The sequence below is a fragment of the Corythoichthys intestinalis genome, chromosome 2 (assembly GCF_030265065.1).
Source record: "Corythoichthys intestinalis isolate RoL2023-P3 chromosome 2, ASM3026506v1, whole genome shotgun sequence".
Lineage (NCBI taxonomy): Eukaryota > Metazoa > Chordata > Actinopteri > Syngnathiformes > Syngnathidae > Corythoichthys > Corythoichthys intestinalis.
The window spans coordinates 47,818,314-47,832,557 of record NC_080396.1 but is presented as its reverse complement, the minus strand read 5'-3'; the positions used below and the strand labels follow the sequence as shown (position 1 = coordinate 47,832,557).

The following is a 14,244-nucleotide window of genomic DNA, read 5'->3' as shown; positions in this document are numbered from 1 at the left end:
CAAAAAGCTATTTTTGTTTCATCTGACCAGAACACCTTCTTCCACATGTTTGGTGTGTCTCCCAGTAGGCTTGTGGCAACCTTTTTATGGCTATCTTTGAGAAATGGCTTTTTTCTTGCCACTCTACCATAAAGGCCAGATTTGTGCAGTGTACGACCTATGGACAGGCTGTCCCACCTCAGCTGTAGATCTCTGCAGTTCTTCCAGAATTATCATAGGCCTCTTTGCTTCATCCCTGATCAGTCTTCTACTTGTTCGATGTGAAAGTTTAGAGGGACGGCTGGGTCTTGGTAGATTTCCAGTGGTCTGATACTCCTTCCATTTGCACAGTACTCCTTGAGATGTTTAAAGCTTGGGATACCTTTCTGTATCCAAATACGGCTTTAAACTTCTCCACAACAGTATCTCGGACCTGCCTGAGTGTTCCTTGGTCTTCATGATGCTCTCTGCACTTTCAAGAGAACCCTGAGACTATTACAGAGCAGGTGCATTTATACAGAGACTTGGTTATGCACCCGGATAGATTCTATTATCATCATCAGTCATTTAGGACAACATTGGATCATTCAGAGATCGTCACTGAACTTCTGGAGTGAGTTTGCTGCACTAAAAGTAAAGGGGCCGAATAATATTGCACATCCCACTTTTCAGGTTTTTATTTGTTAAATTAGTATAAAATAAACAATAAATTTCATTCCAATTCACGATTGTGTCCCAATTGCTGTTGATCCTCGACAAAAAAAATGTAATTTTATATTTTTATGTTTGAAGGCTGAAATGTGACAAAAGGTTGAAAAGTTCAAGGGGATTGAATACTTTCGCAAGGCACTGTATATCTCATTTGTAGCATGACACTTAAAACCCTCCATTTCGTACAAATTCCACAACTTATGTTTCCACTGCACCACTGTGGGAGGCTGCGGAATTATCCATTTAATTGTCAACACCAGTTTCCAAGCCAGAAGTATGTGTAGAAGAAACTTTTGTTCCTGAATTTGAACCTCTTCAGGTGTTAGAGCAAACTCTCCAGGATAAACCTTTCTTGAGTAAACTCCAAAACAACACTCAGGACTCTGTCAATTACATCCCTCACACCTTTCCAAATAGTATGCAACTTCGGGCGGTACCAAAATATGTGAGTATCTAACCAATCATCCCACGGTCCCTACAAATTTAGAGACAGCCAGGGGTGTCCTGAAGAACCTTGCTTTTGTCTTCCAATCAAACTCTTTAATCGATTAATCGAGTAATCGGATGAAACATTTTTTTTTTTTTTTAGGTAAAGAGCAATTATAAATATACATGAGAAAAAAAGACATTTAATACAATATTGAACAATTTTCAGTCAATCAATGTCTTTATTTTCGATGTACATTATTGAAAACAGCCAACAATTGCATCTAAGATGTGGCTAGAAAAAAAATTCACTGCTTTCACTCAAAAAACGTCTAGATCTTATATAAAAAAAAAAAAGAAATTCTTGCCTAAAAATGTAATTACATTTGATAACACACATCACTTGAAAGCTATGTTTTTTCCCCCACGTGTTTCAATTTAATTTCCATTTGTGTCAAGCTATTTTTAAGTTCTAGTTAAGTTTTAGGTTAGTCTAAACTGTAAGTACTGATAGGATTTTGAGTTTTTGCAGTGTTCAAAATAAATGTATGATACCTGCTGTATTACAGCACATTAGTGACCACTGCTACTTGGTGTTTTATTCAGCAATGACTACTGAGCAAAAAATGACAGCTTTATTATGTTTTAATTTTACACTCTCATCACTCTACAGTGCTGTGTTTTTACAGATTAAATAAAACCTGTATGTAAGACACGTTAGCCACGCATCGACAGTGGTCATAATCAGCCCTCCGAAGGGCTAACGTTACGTGAGCGAGTGACAGTAACGTTATATTTATTAGCGATGAGAAGTCTACTGCTTAAAGATGCCGGCTGTTTACTAACGCTGCCCAAACGCGGCCGAGTCTGTCATTTCGCATCTAGTCCTAAATGCATGCGATATCTATGAGACGCATCGGACACTACCTGCTACCACACTAGTATCATGCGGGCGTAGTTATTAGTAGCGTCGGCGTAGTTTGTAGCGGCTGTCGGCTGCGCTAAGTTAAAAAAAAAAACAATTTTTTTTTTTATTGCTTCTTCCTCTACGCACCTGACGTCAGTGCGTTGTCCCGCATTAAAAGTAGTCCGGGCAAAACGTGATGCTTAGAGCAGGCAAAATTAAACGATTCCTCGAGGTGAATAAAATTACTCGGATCAGTTTTTAAACTCGAGTTACTCGAGTTGCTCGAGTATTCGTTTCAGCCCCAGTGTTTACTTACCTTTAATTTTGTATAAATGCAAAATCATATTGGAGGTTTTGCCTCCTCGGCAGCCACCCACCGCAAACTTGGTTTACATGTCGGTTGGCCCTCCTCCTCTAAGCCGTGGCCATCTGTAACTTTTCTGTAGCCGAAATATTCCCAAACCAGCGATTTCATTTTCTTCAATGAGGGGAAAAAGTTCAGGAGTCTCACCTCCTCCAGCCATTGTGGAGCACAGCTGACTCACTGACACTGAGCAACAACCGGTGGTGGAGGGTTGAGCCTTACAGCTGCAAGCGAGGGATTTCTCAATGCATTTTTGAGACATAAAAAATAGCTGATACCTTAGGGACGGTTTGACAGAAATTTTTTTGCGGTTTTGAAACCTTGACGTTTTCATACCACGGTATACCTTGAAACCTGTAATTGGCACGTGTCTACTCATTAATAATCAGGCAATAATTGACACTTTTGCCTTATGACTCCTCAGCCAATCATATACCATCAAAGTTTGTGCTCCTACAGTACAAGCAAAAAGTCAGGACACACCTCATTCAAAGCAACACAAATGCTGGTCCAACCCCACTGATCCCCAAGCAAGTATTTCTACTAATTAACCATGATAACGCATACTAATGATGTAAAGTTAAAACCATTTCATTTGACTACCTCTTCAAACTCAATGAGTAAGTACCAAGAGTGTGCCAAAAAGGCTGCGGTCAGACTGCATGCATATCTGATTCTTCCTCGAATCTATTTTTAGCAGGTGTCCGAATCAGATATATGGGCCTGCTCGGACTGGTTCACATTATTGACACACCTGACAGGTGTCTTAGGCAAGGAAGGCGTCATCCAGCATAGAGCGACGTCATGGACAGTCAAAAACCATCTGCGCTGTTCAGACTGAGAAGCATCTTGACCATTTCTGATATGAAACCACCTCCCGTATGTGGATTTAATTCATCTTGCAAAAAACAGATTTCTATACTTAGTGACTGTTCAGACTACAAAAGAGCCATTTAGTTTCAATCTGAAAGGGCTAAAAATCGGATTTTGGCTGCCAGTCTGAACAAGGCCAAAGTAATCAGAGCAAAGGGTGGCTACTTTGAAGAAACTAGAAAATATGAAACATGTTTTCAGTTATTCCACCTTTTTTGCCAAGTACATAACTCCCCATGTGTTCATTCATAGTTTTGACACATGCAGTGAGAATGTACAATGTGAATAGTCATTACTATAGAGAAAACGCACCAATGAGAAAGTGCATCCAGACTATTGGTCTGTATATCGGCACTATTTTAGCCCTACCCCGGATAAAACACCCTTCATTGTGACTTCAGTAATACCCATTTTATGTGTTTATGGGAGTGTGTATAATTGATGTCACAAAATGACCTCCTAAACGGCAATATTTTTTGCTTAAAAATTATTCCTTCATCTTCTATACCGTTTGTCCTCACGAAGGTTACGGGCATGGTGGAGCCTGTCCCAGTTAACTATGGGCAGGAGATGGCGTACACCCTGAACTGGTTGCCAGCCAGTCACAGAGCACAATAAACCAATAAACATTCACACTCATCCCCACACTTAGGGACAATTTTGTAGCCAGAGCATCTGGAGAAACCACATGCAGAACATCTCAACTCCCACAAAGGAAGGCCTAGGATTGAACCTCTGATTTCAGAACTGTGAGGCGGATGTGCTAAACCGTCTGTTTAAATATTATTTTGTCCATTAACAGAGGTCAAACTAATTAGTCATTTGCATACTTTGAGCAACTATCTGTTCCATGGGTGTCATTTAACAAAAAGTGTTGCCTGTCCCTTTAGTTTGACAAAAAAAAATCTAAACTTTTTGGATGAAATGGGGTAAATCTCGCAGGCACCTTTAAGCAATACTTTTGACTCGGAGCGTGTTTGCACTGGCAAAGACAGAAGCAGCTTGCATTCGCTTCGGCGACACCCACACCCACGCCTATGGTAACCCAACCAAAGATACCTGCTCCACGTCAGCATCTGCCCACAATCCAAAAATGAAAATCCAACACACTAACACAAACCCGGTTTATCTAGCATCCAGTGCTTGGCGCCACATTACAGTTACATGAAATTTATCATCGAGTATCCCGACGAAGATACTTGTACAAATGTTCTTTTCGTATTCGTAATTCGTATCGAGTCATCAACGACTGTCATTGCTGACTACAAAGACTCGTTTATGCCTCCCTTTTTGAAGTAGCGTGCGTTAACACGAAGTAGAAGGACGCTGAAAGTTTTTAGAAGGAGGTACAAACTACCTAAGACTATCGTGACTTCTGTATCAACACCAACATATTTCTTCCCACGAGCCAAACGACTAAATTCTCAGAATAGAAATACGGATTTTCTTACTTTCACCCTGTCCCCGCTTCGTCGTCCCATCCGCCGCCACCAGGTTGGCTTTACTGTCGACCATGCTAATGCCTGTCCAGCTAACGGCCCGCTTGCGACGACTCGCGGCGTCAAGAAAAGCGGAGGACCAACTGCTCGGGGCTGATGGAGCGAGCTTCGGGTCTACAACGTCTCAACCAGGGCGGAAGGCTGCGGCAGGACCGGGTAGATGACCGGTAGGGTTCAGTGAGCTGACGACTTGCCACTGTATCCATGCGCTGTCAGAATCACATTGAAACGCCCTGCCGGACCGGAAGCGTAAGTTGGATTTCAAAATAAAAGCTAATGAACTATCAAAATTGGAAAATCGTGACATAAATTTTGTCTTAAATTCTTGCACTCTCAGACTACTACCACGGAGCCCCCAGGTGCCATGGTAGGAAAAAAAAATCATAGCTAATCTGTACCCACATTTCAGTAGTTCTGTGGGTACAGATTAGTAACCTGTACCCAGAGCAATTTAACTCCTTAATGCCTGAATTTTAATGATTGAAAAAATATATGTCAAAAAGCATTGGCGTAAAAGTACATGAAAATAAGAACAAGAAAAAAAAAGAAAAGTTAGAAAATTCTACTTAAAAATACAACCAAAAATAGGAAAATCCTGAATTAAAAAAATAACTTATTATCTAAAAAAAAATAATAATAGGAGAACAATTTAAAAATTAATTTAAAACATTTATCTAAAAAAAAAAAAAAAAAATATATATATATATATATATATATATATACACACACACATTTTTGAAGGGTTTTTGTAATATAGAAAATAAATAAAAACTCATAAATCATCATAAATTCCTCCTTTTTATTAAATTTTGAAATTTGTTATTTGTTCATTTTTAAATGTTTTATTTTTAAATATATATATTCTATTTTTGGGTCGTCGGTGGCAGAGCCTGGGAGATGATTGGTGGCTCTGGTCCCACTCCGCCCTGCCCCGCGTTCTCCCGCTTCCACCTTCCTCACACATTCAGAATTCATTATCACTCATCCCTATTTGGATCACAAAAAGTAATTGGCTTTTATCATTGTGTCAACCGGCCAAATCTTAGTGCACTTTTTCCCCCCGTAACCATTTATTTGGAATTTTTGAATGAAATAAAGAAACACACCTTTGTGTCTGTGCGCATTGTAGAATTCAAGTAAAAATTTGTGAAAAACATGACTTCTACATTAAAAACAAAAATAAAAACACAGAGGGGTATAGACGAGTCTAAGCCGCAAAGTGCAGCTCTTCGGATAGTCAGGATTTGTTGAATGTTGGTAATTTTGGAAACTGAGGAATGTCAGGATTGTGTCACAGAAATTGGCGGAAAGCATGAGATGGGGAAGAGAATTGAAAAGCTTAGTGATGTTGGTGGGGAATGAAAACAGGATTTTAGAGTTGTGCTGATTGACTGCAATGAGACCAGAATAATACGCATTAATCCATTAAGTATTAAATGGGTCTCAGTGTTCAATACTTTCTCCTGTTTTATTGCACTTAATTCCATATAATCATTATTTGCGGAGGTATATATTGTGATTTTTCATATGTATATTATTTGTGTGAATAACGTCTGGTGGAAATGTAATTTGAATTGTAGCTTTGGAAATAACTAATGAGAAAACAGCTGCTTCGTTCGATTCTTATTACAGTTTATGTGGTCGCAGGTGCGCAATGCAAAATGCCTATTTTGGGGAACCTAAGCTCCCCCTTTCAAAGGTAAGGTGGGGGTACTAAATTATTGATATCTAGCTGCAGAGAATAACGATACTGGATCGAATTGGACCTGTGACTAGAAATAATAAGCTGTTTACAGACTTGAAGCGTGTCTAACTTAATTGAAACAGACTTAATTAAAATGCATGTTTTCTAGGGTGCAGCCAATGACCTCGACTGTTGCAGCTGATGGTAAATGATCCAACATTAATGTTCACAACATGTCTCACTGCGGCTCTTTGTGGAATAGTTTGCCCACCCATGAAATGGACCCTTGTCAGGAAGTGGGGTGCCAACACAGACACACCTGGACAACCGAAAAAGGCGGCCTTGAACTAGTGCTAATGTCATCCGGCAGCCTTTCAGAAAGGAGCATCTAATTGTCTGAAACATTTTCCCTCTTTTTATTCCAAGAAAAAAAGTTATTTTTATCAACAAACTTATATTAATAATAACAATAATTAATCATAATGAGGATAAGTGTGACAATTGTGTTTTTGTCTCTCATTTGTCACGTCTCCATTGGTCATGATCAAACATGCAGCTATTGATGATGATGATGGAGGTAAGAAGAGGAAGACAAAACATTTTAAAAAATAGATTTTCAAGCCATCAATGGAACTCACACTCAGGTCACCAACAGGAAGTCCGTGAAGTCGTACAGGAGTGGACTTCATGCGTCAATAGTGTAGCACGGGGTGCTGCTGCTGCCTTATTTTTCAGATAAGCCTTGCTCACACTTTGTGCTACATGTTCAATAACAATCTTTCTATACAAAGAAGGGAAATTTAATTTGCCAGTCAGCAGAATTTCAGCTGCAACCCCACTAACTCGTCAAAAAGAACCGCTACAGTTCAGCCGTACTAAGCGACATTTTTACATCGCAGTTAGATGAGTTACGCTAGCTCACTGAAGTAGAACATAACAAATATCTTGAGCGTTGAAAACATTTCAGCTTGGTATAACGATCCCTTTGTTTCAGATAACTGCTATCAGATAACAGTGCCAGAAACCTCATTTTCACAAACAGTAGATGAGTATAGCAGCTCATTAGGAACTGTTCTTTTCAATGATTACATATGCTCCTGCAAACTTTTGCGTTTGGGCTACGGTGGACGAAATGAAATTAGTTATGGGGTCGACAGCCAATCGGCTATACAGCGGCCAGGAGGCGTTTGCCCCACTTGAGAAACTATAGGTACAAAAACTCACAAAGAACTTTAGGCTTTTGGGCTTTCGGTGAAATTTGAGGACGGCCCTCAAATGCACCAAAAACCTTTTCCGGCCAACATCATTCATACGGTTTGAAATCAGGTGTTCAACTGTTCAATGTTTCAGTTGTATTTGTTAACTAGATTTTTTTCTATCATGGAGCTAATGGCAAAGTACATTTCCATTCCCAAGGACTCTCAAGCTGCTAATGTCAACCTGTGACACTTCTAAATTCAGTTGCTGCTTCCTGTTTGACGCCTCGCCATGGGAATACTGTTGATCAATTGTTAGGGGTAGTCTTTGGGTTTAACGGAACCAGGAAGTATATTGGTAACTATATTGGTCCATTCATGGATCAAGCACTTGTAAATTTTGCCCTTAAGCTCCATGAAAGAGAACAAGTTGTGCCAAGAAAAATTGAACAGCTGGACAAGTGCATACAAAGGTTTCGAGGTTAATCCTGAAAGCAGAATATCTTGAACATTTTGTGAGCAGTGTAACTTGTGCAAAAGCAAAATAAATAAGGAAAAAACAAAATCAATGTGAGGTCATGTGACAACATTGTTTCCTGTTTCCAAGAGACCGCTTTGTGGTCGTAACATGTCAGTGATCATACGTGATGAAGCTGAAGATGCGAGAAGAAGTGCATGTTTTGTTCCCATGGTTTTAGCTCTCTCACGTGACTTGACGTATGGTTAGCGTGGGGTTGACTGCCTCGTTGAGTCTGAACCAGCTCAAAGGAAAGAGGCGGGAGAGAAAAATGGATGGGTTTTTGATAAAAAATAATTGTGTTTCTTTCTTCTGGCTTGGTCTTCAGTGGTTGACTGAGGGGATGAGTCGATCATAGGTTGTGTGTCTATGTGCGTGCATGTGTCCATCAGCTGCTGTCGGGCGATGCCTCTCGATCTCTATGCTGTACGGTGCCACTCTGATGTTTCATGCTGTCCAAATATTCCTGCTGGGACACCGCCAGGACTGATGCCAGGATTTCATCGTCCTCCCAGTCGCTCAGACCTGCAGAGAAAAAACATAATAAAGCACACCAGATAAGTAGTCAAATCTCTTCTCCAAGTAAACGGTACCAAACTGAGGTTATTCTCATTGAGAACAAGTCCACTAAGTCATTTTCTTTTTATCTGTCGCCTTAACCTAATGAAAAGGAATCTACTCATTTCAACAGGAAGCATGAATAGTTTAATCTTGTTTGCGAGTTGCAGTTCTACCCAAACCACTTCGAGATGTCATTTGGTCTGAGCAGGGAGAAGTTTGTAGGCCCATTTTGAAGTGTCCAAAAACTAAGAAAACAGATTTGTTAAGACTTCCTCTGTTGTCCTCATTACTTATAAATGCATCAGTCAAAATAGCATGAAATCCCTCCCTTTTCTATTGGACGCACCTTTTGATGTCAAGGTGGCACCACTCTTGAATAGAGCGCAGAGCTATATGTGAACCCTCCCCTTTGAAGGGCCAGATGGACCTCTTCTTGTTCCTTTACTCCACCGCATTTTTTACGGACTGTAACTTCGCCTGCTAATTCCCATTAGCGGTCCTGGGGCTTCCTGTCTATCCGTCCTGGGAGTGGATCTCTCCTGACTGTGGTACTCCCCAAGGTTTCTCGTTTTCTCCTGAAGACTCTGGAGTTTTTGGAGTTTTTCCTTGCCGACATGGAGGGTCTAAGGATGGGGGATACCCAGGACTTGAATTTATTTATTCATCTTTGTTGCTTCGTTTGCTGTTTCTGATTGTGTATCATATTGCCTCTGCAAAGCCCTTTGAGACATTTTTGTGATCTAGGGCTATACAAATAAAATTGAATTGAACAAATATACTCATGCTGCGCCACCGAGTGCCAAGCAGTCCCCTTACCAAATACACAAAGAATGGGTCTCTTGATGGCACGTTGCAAAGTGTTCTGTGAAAAGGCCTTTTTTCTGACCCTGCTTCCTCTCTGTCAGTGTTGTCTTTAGCAGCCTTTTTAATTTGTGTCTTAGTCTTTTTGACGAAAATACTTATTCGTCTTTACTTTAGTCATTTCAAAATGCGTTAGTCTTTGCCTAGTTTTAGTTGACGATCACTCAAAATGTTTTCGTCTGTAAAATTCAAAAGTTTTAATCTAAAAAAAAATAAAGGTTTCAAACAAATCCGCTGGCGGGAGCCCGAGGGACAACACCTGACATGCTGGAGAGACTATTTCTCTCAGCTGGCTTGGGAACGCCTTGGGATCCAGCCGGAGGAGCTGGTTGAAGTGGCTGAGGAGAGGGAAGTCTGGGCTTCCCCCGCAACCCGACACCGGAATAAGCAGCAGATAATGGATGGATGGATGGGTTTCCAACAATTTCAAATAAACATTGACAGACGATCACATATTGTACCGTCTACAAGGACAACGCCAACTTCGTGATGCCACGCACTGTGAACATATGACAGAAAGTACGTCGCATTTTCATCTGGCAAAACTGGCATTCGTCTTGGTATATTTTAGTCTTCCATGACGTTTTTAGCTCGTCATGTTTACGTCATCTTCATGAAAAAAGTTGTTAATCCGCAAAATATTTTCGTTATCGTCATCGTTGATGAAAACAGCGATGCTATCTGTGAACACACATCTCAATCACAGTCGCATTTGGTGTTTCTTACCAAATGCTGTAGGTGACATCTCCTGCATAATGGCTCTGTACTCTAAATGATGACGGCTCTGATTACTGGGACCTACACACACACAGACAGAGACATTAAAAACACAAACACTTAATAATAGACCCTGAGATAAAGTGGCCTGTGCAAGGATTTCACCTGTGGTGTTGCAAAATTCCGGGAGTTTTCAAAGAAGACATATTTTCATGGGAAATTAAAATATAGGGGGGAATAATTCAGGAATTTACCAAACTAAAGGTTGGCTCCCAGTAGGCCCCACGCCTCCTATCCATGTATTTTTCTTTTTTATGTTCCTTGTATGGGTTGATAAAAAATTATTTAGTTTTTCTAAAATACTTGGAAAATAAAGTTTCTTTTAATTCTTATCTAGTTATGTCCAAAGAGACTGCTTGTTTAGTCTAGTTTTCAAGCAGCCAATCATAATGCAATCTGAGTTGTACAGTATCTAATTGACTGATCAAAACCTCGGTCTATGTTCAAATGGGTAATTGGCCCATGCATAATCTTGACTAAAGCACTGTGTTCGCATGCATGTACAGTGGTACCTTGCCTCCAACTTGTGCATTTTGACGATTTGTTTCTAAATCCATGAAATATGCTTGAATGTACAGTGCCTTGCAAAAGTATTCGGCCCCCTTGAATCTTGCAACCTTTCGTCACATTTCAGGCTTCAAACATAAAGATATGAAATTCAATTTTTTTGTCAAGAATCAACAACAAGTGGGACACAATCGTGAAGTGGAACAACATTTATTGGATAATTTAAACTTTTTTAACAAATAAAAAAACTGAAAAGTGGGGCGTGCAATATTATTCGGCCCCTTTACTTTCAGTGCAGCAAACTCACTCCAGAAGTTCAGTGAGGATCTCTGAATGATCCAATGTTGTCCTAAATGACCGATGATAAATAGAATCCTACTGTGTGTAATCAAGTCTCCGTATAAATGCACCTGCTCTGTGATAGTCTCAGGGTTCTGTTTAAAGTGCAGAGAGCATTATGAAAACCAAGGAACACACCAGGCAGGTCCGAGATACTGTTGTGGAGAAGTTTAAAGCCGGATTTGGATACAAAAAGATTTCCCAAGCTTTAAACATCTCAAGGAGGACTGTGCAAGCCATCATATTGAAATGGAAGGAGCATCAGACCACTGCAAATCTACCAAGACCCGGCCGTCCTTCCAAACTTTCTTCTCATACAAGGAGAAAACTGATCAGAGATGCAGCCAAGAGCCCCATGATCACTCTGGATGAACTGCAGAGATCTACAGCTGAGGTGGGAGAGTCTGTCCATAGGACAACAATCAGTCGTACACTGCACAAATCTGGCCTTTATGGAAGAGTGGCAAGAAGAAAGCCATTTCTCAAAGATATCCATAAAAAGTCACGTTTAAAGTTTGCCACAAGCCACCTGGGAGACACACCAAACATGTGGAAGAAGGTGCTCTGGTCAGATGAAACCAAAATTGAACTTTTTGGCCACAATGCAAAACGATATGTTTGGCGTAAAAGCAACACAGCTCATCACCCTGAACACACCATCCCCACTGTCAAACATGGTGGTGGCAGCATCATGGTTTGGACCTGGTTTTCTTCAGCAGGGACAGGGAAGATGGTTAAAATTGACGGGAAGATGGATGCAGCCAAATACAGGAACATTCTGGAAGAAAACCTGTTGGTATCTGCACAAGACCTGAGACTGGGACAGAGATTTATCTTCCAACAGGACAATGATCCAAAACATAAAGCCAAATCTACAATAGAATGGTTCAAAAATAAACGTAGCCAGGTATTAGAATGGCCAAGTCAAAGTCCAGACCTGAATCCAATCGAGAATCTGTGGAAAGAGCTGAAGACTGCTGTTCACAAACACTCTCCATCCAACCTCACTGACCTCGAGCTGTTTTGCAAGGAAGAATGGGCAGGAATGTCAGTCTCTCGATGTGCAAAACTGATAGAAACATACCCCAAGCGACTTGCAGCTGTAATTGGAGCAAAAGGTGGCGCTACAAAGTATTAACGCAAGGGGGCCAAATAATATTGCACGCCTCACTTTTCAGTTTTTTATTTGTTAAAAAAGTTTAAATTATCCAATAAATTTTGTTCCACTTCACAATTGTGTCCCACATGTTGTTGATTCTTGACAAAAAATTAAAATTTTATATCTTTATGTTTGAAGCCTGAAATGTGGCGAAAGGTTGCAAGGTTCAAGGGGGCAGAATACTTTTGCAAGGCACTGTAAGTGCTTAAAATACGCAAAGACTGACAACAATTGAGTGCTGAATCTCTGAGTTATAGCAAGAAACTCTTCTTCCGAGCTGCAAGGATTTTTTTGGGCAGGCCAAAAAAGGGGGCCCCCTTTCCGGCCCGCCGCTGCAACAATATAAGAACACAGCATGCCATCAATGGCTTTCCGCCTGGCACAATCACAGCTTCCACATGTACTTCACTAAGCTGTGCTGCCAAGTTAGAGCACCTGATCCACTAAATACATACAGTAATATATCACATTTTTGTTTTATGTTATTTAGGGTTTGACTGAGTGAGACAAATAGTCAGCCGTGAGCAATGTGTGGCTGGCATGCAGCCGTGTCTTGTGCAGCAACAGACATTGACGCACCAAGGGTCCGCTGAACTTTTAGCGTTACTTCCGGAGGCAGCAGAGCAAAACAATACGATACGACCTCCCTCACAAAAATATATATTCCGCCGGGTTCATATGGAAATGGGGCTTTCTGTGATAATGCACGGAGTGGCAAACAGCCAGTCGCGAGCAGCACCATGGGATCCCTACCTTCGGAAGGTCCTTCCTTCGGTGCTAACGACAGTGGATGCGTACTTTGGCTTCAATATTTTCAAGGGCCTGCTAAATTTCAAGTGAATTGGAGTCGACCGTACCCAATTACTGATGGCAATTGCAGCACGAGCCAGCGCTTGCTTGTGGGCTTCCAGGGCTGCTGCTCGGGGTAACAAGTAGACATTTGTCACTAGAGTGGGCTGTGGTTTGAGCACAGTCTGCAGACACGCCTACAGCATCTTTTTCCCATTTTGAAAATTTATGAACTATAGTTAGCATGCTGTCGTTTCTTTGACCCAAGCAATTAATTTATTAATGCTGAAGTCCACTGGACTGCCCCTTTAAGTTTCCATGGAAATGTAGTAGGAATTACAAAGAAATTGTATCGAAAATTTAATACTCTTTACAAACCTAGGCAATGGTGGACGTTACCTGGAGCGCAAGGCGAGGGTGGCTTGTTAAGGAGGAGGGCAGCACCAGCCGGGGAAGGCGGCTTGATGACAGTTGAGGGGGAGCTTGTGTGGTCAGAGTGGGAGGGGTCAGTGTCTCGTTGCCGTGGCGATCGAGCGGCCCAGTCCTCCAGGCCACTGGAGGCCGCCGCTGTCGCCGAACTGCAAGTGGCGCTGGCTTTCCTGGGCTGCGGGGCAGAGATTACAATTAGGACGGTTTGGGTCAAATGGTTTACAGCAGGGGTCCCCATCTGCCGGGCCGCGGACCGGTACCGGTCCGTGGCGTATTTGCTACCTGGCCGGAGAGAAATAATAATTTATTAACGACCGCATTCTGGCAGAATTAACCCTGTGCCCCTGCTTAACACATCAATATCCCTGTCCACTCTAGATATAATACTACAGGATAGATTAGAATGTCATCATAGAAATCCATTGATTGGACTGCTAGCAGTACATCTTGTTTTGTGTATAAAATATATCTATGTGCGCTTCTCCTTGATAATAACGTATTACTAGGCCGCGGGCGCAGTACATTTGTTCCCGGAAATAATTAGCCCCCACATGAGCGAAGATGACTGGAAAACAGACGTCTTTGGAGATATTTTTTTATGGCGAAAAGGGCACCTGACGAGCCAGAAGATGAGCCTACAACCTCGAAGACCCACGAACTGCGAAG

The 14,244-nt window shown here is 41.3% G+C and overlaps 2 protein-coding genes across 4 annotated transcripts in view; both read right to left on the bottom strand.

Moving 5' to 3' along the window:
• The window catches only part of slc35a2 (solute carrier family 35 member 2), a 29,916-nt gene extending 24,928 nt beyond the window's left edge, over window positions 1-4,988 (bottom strand). For both annotated transcript variants that reach the window (XM_057829620.1, XM_057829621.1), the window contains exon 1: window positions 4,712-4,988. In XM_057829620.1, the coding sequence (XP_057685603.1) occupies window positions 4,712-4,775 (64 nt within the window). In that variant the 5' untranslated portion in view covers window positions 4,776-4,988. The remainder of the gene's footprint in view (window positions 1-4,711) is intronic.
• A 1,857-nt stretch (window positions 4,989-6,845) lies between these two features.
• The window catches only part of otud5a (OTU deubiquitinase 5a), a 22,526-nt gene continuing 15,127 nt past the window's right edge, over window positions 6,846-14,244 (bottom strand). For both annotated transcript variants that reach the window (XM_057829617.1, XM_057829616.1), the window contains exons 7-9: window positions 13,549-13,753; window positions 10,305-10,376; window positions 6,846-8,681 (exon numbers count right to left, since the gene is read on the bottom strand). In XM_057829617.1, the coding sequence (XP_057685600.1) occupies window positions 8,545-8,681; window positions 10,305-10,376; window positions 13,549-13,753 (414 nt within the window). In that variant the 3' untranslated portion in view covers window positions 6,846-8,544. The remainder of the gene's footprint in view (window positions 8,682-10,304; window positions 10,377-13,548; window positions 13,754-14,244) is intronic.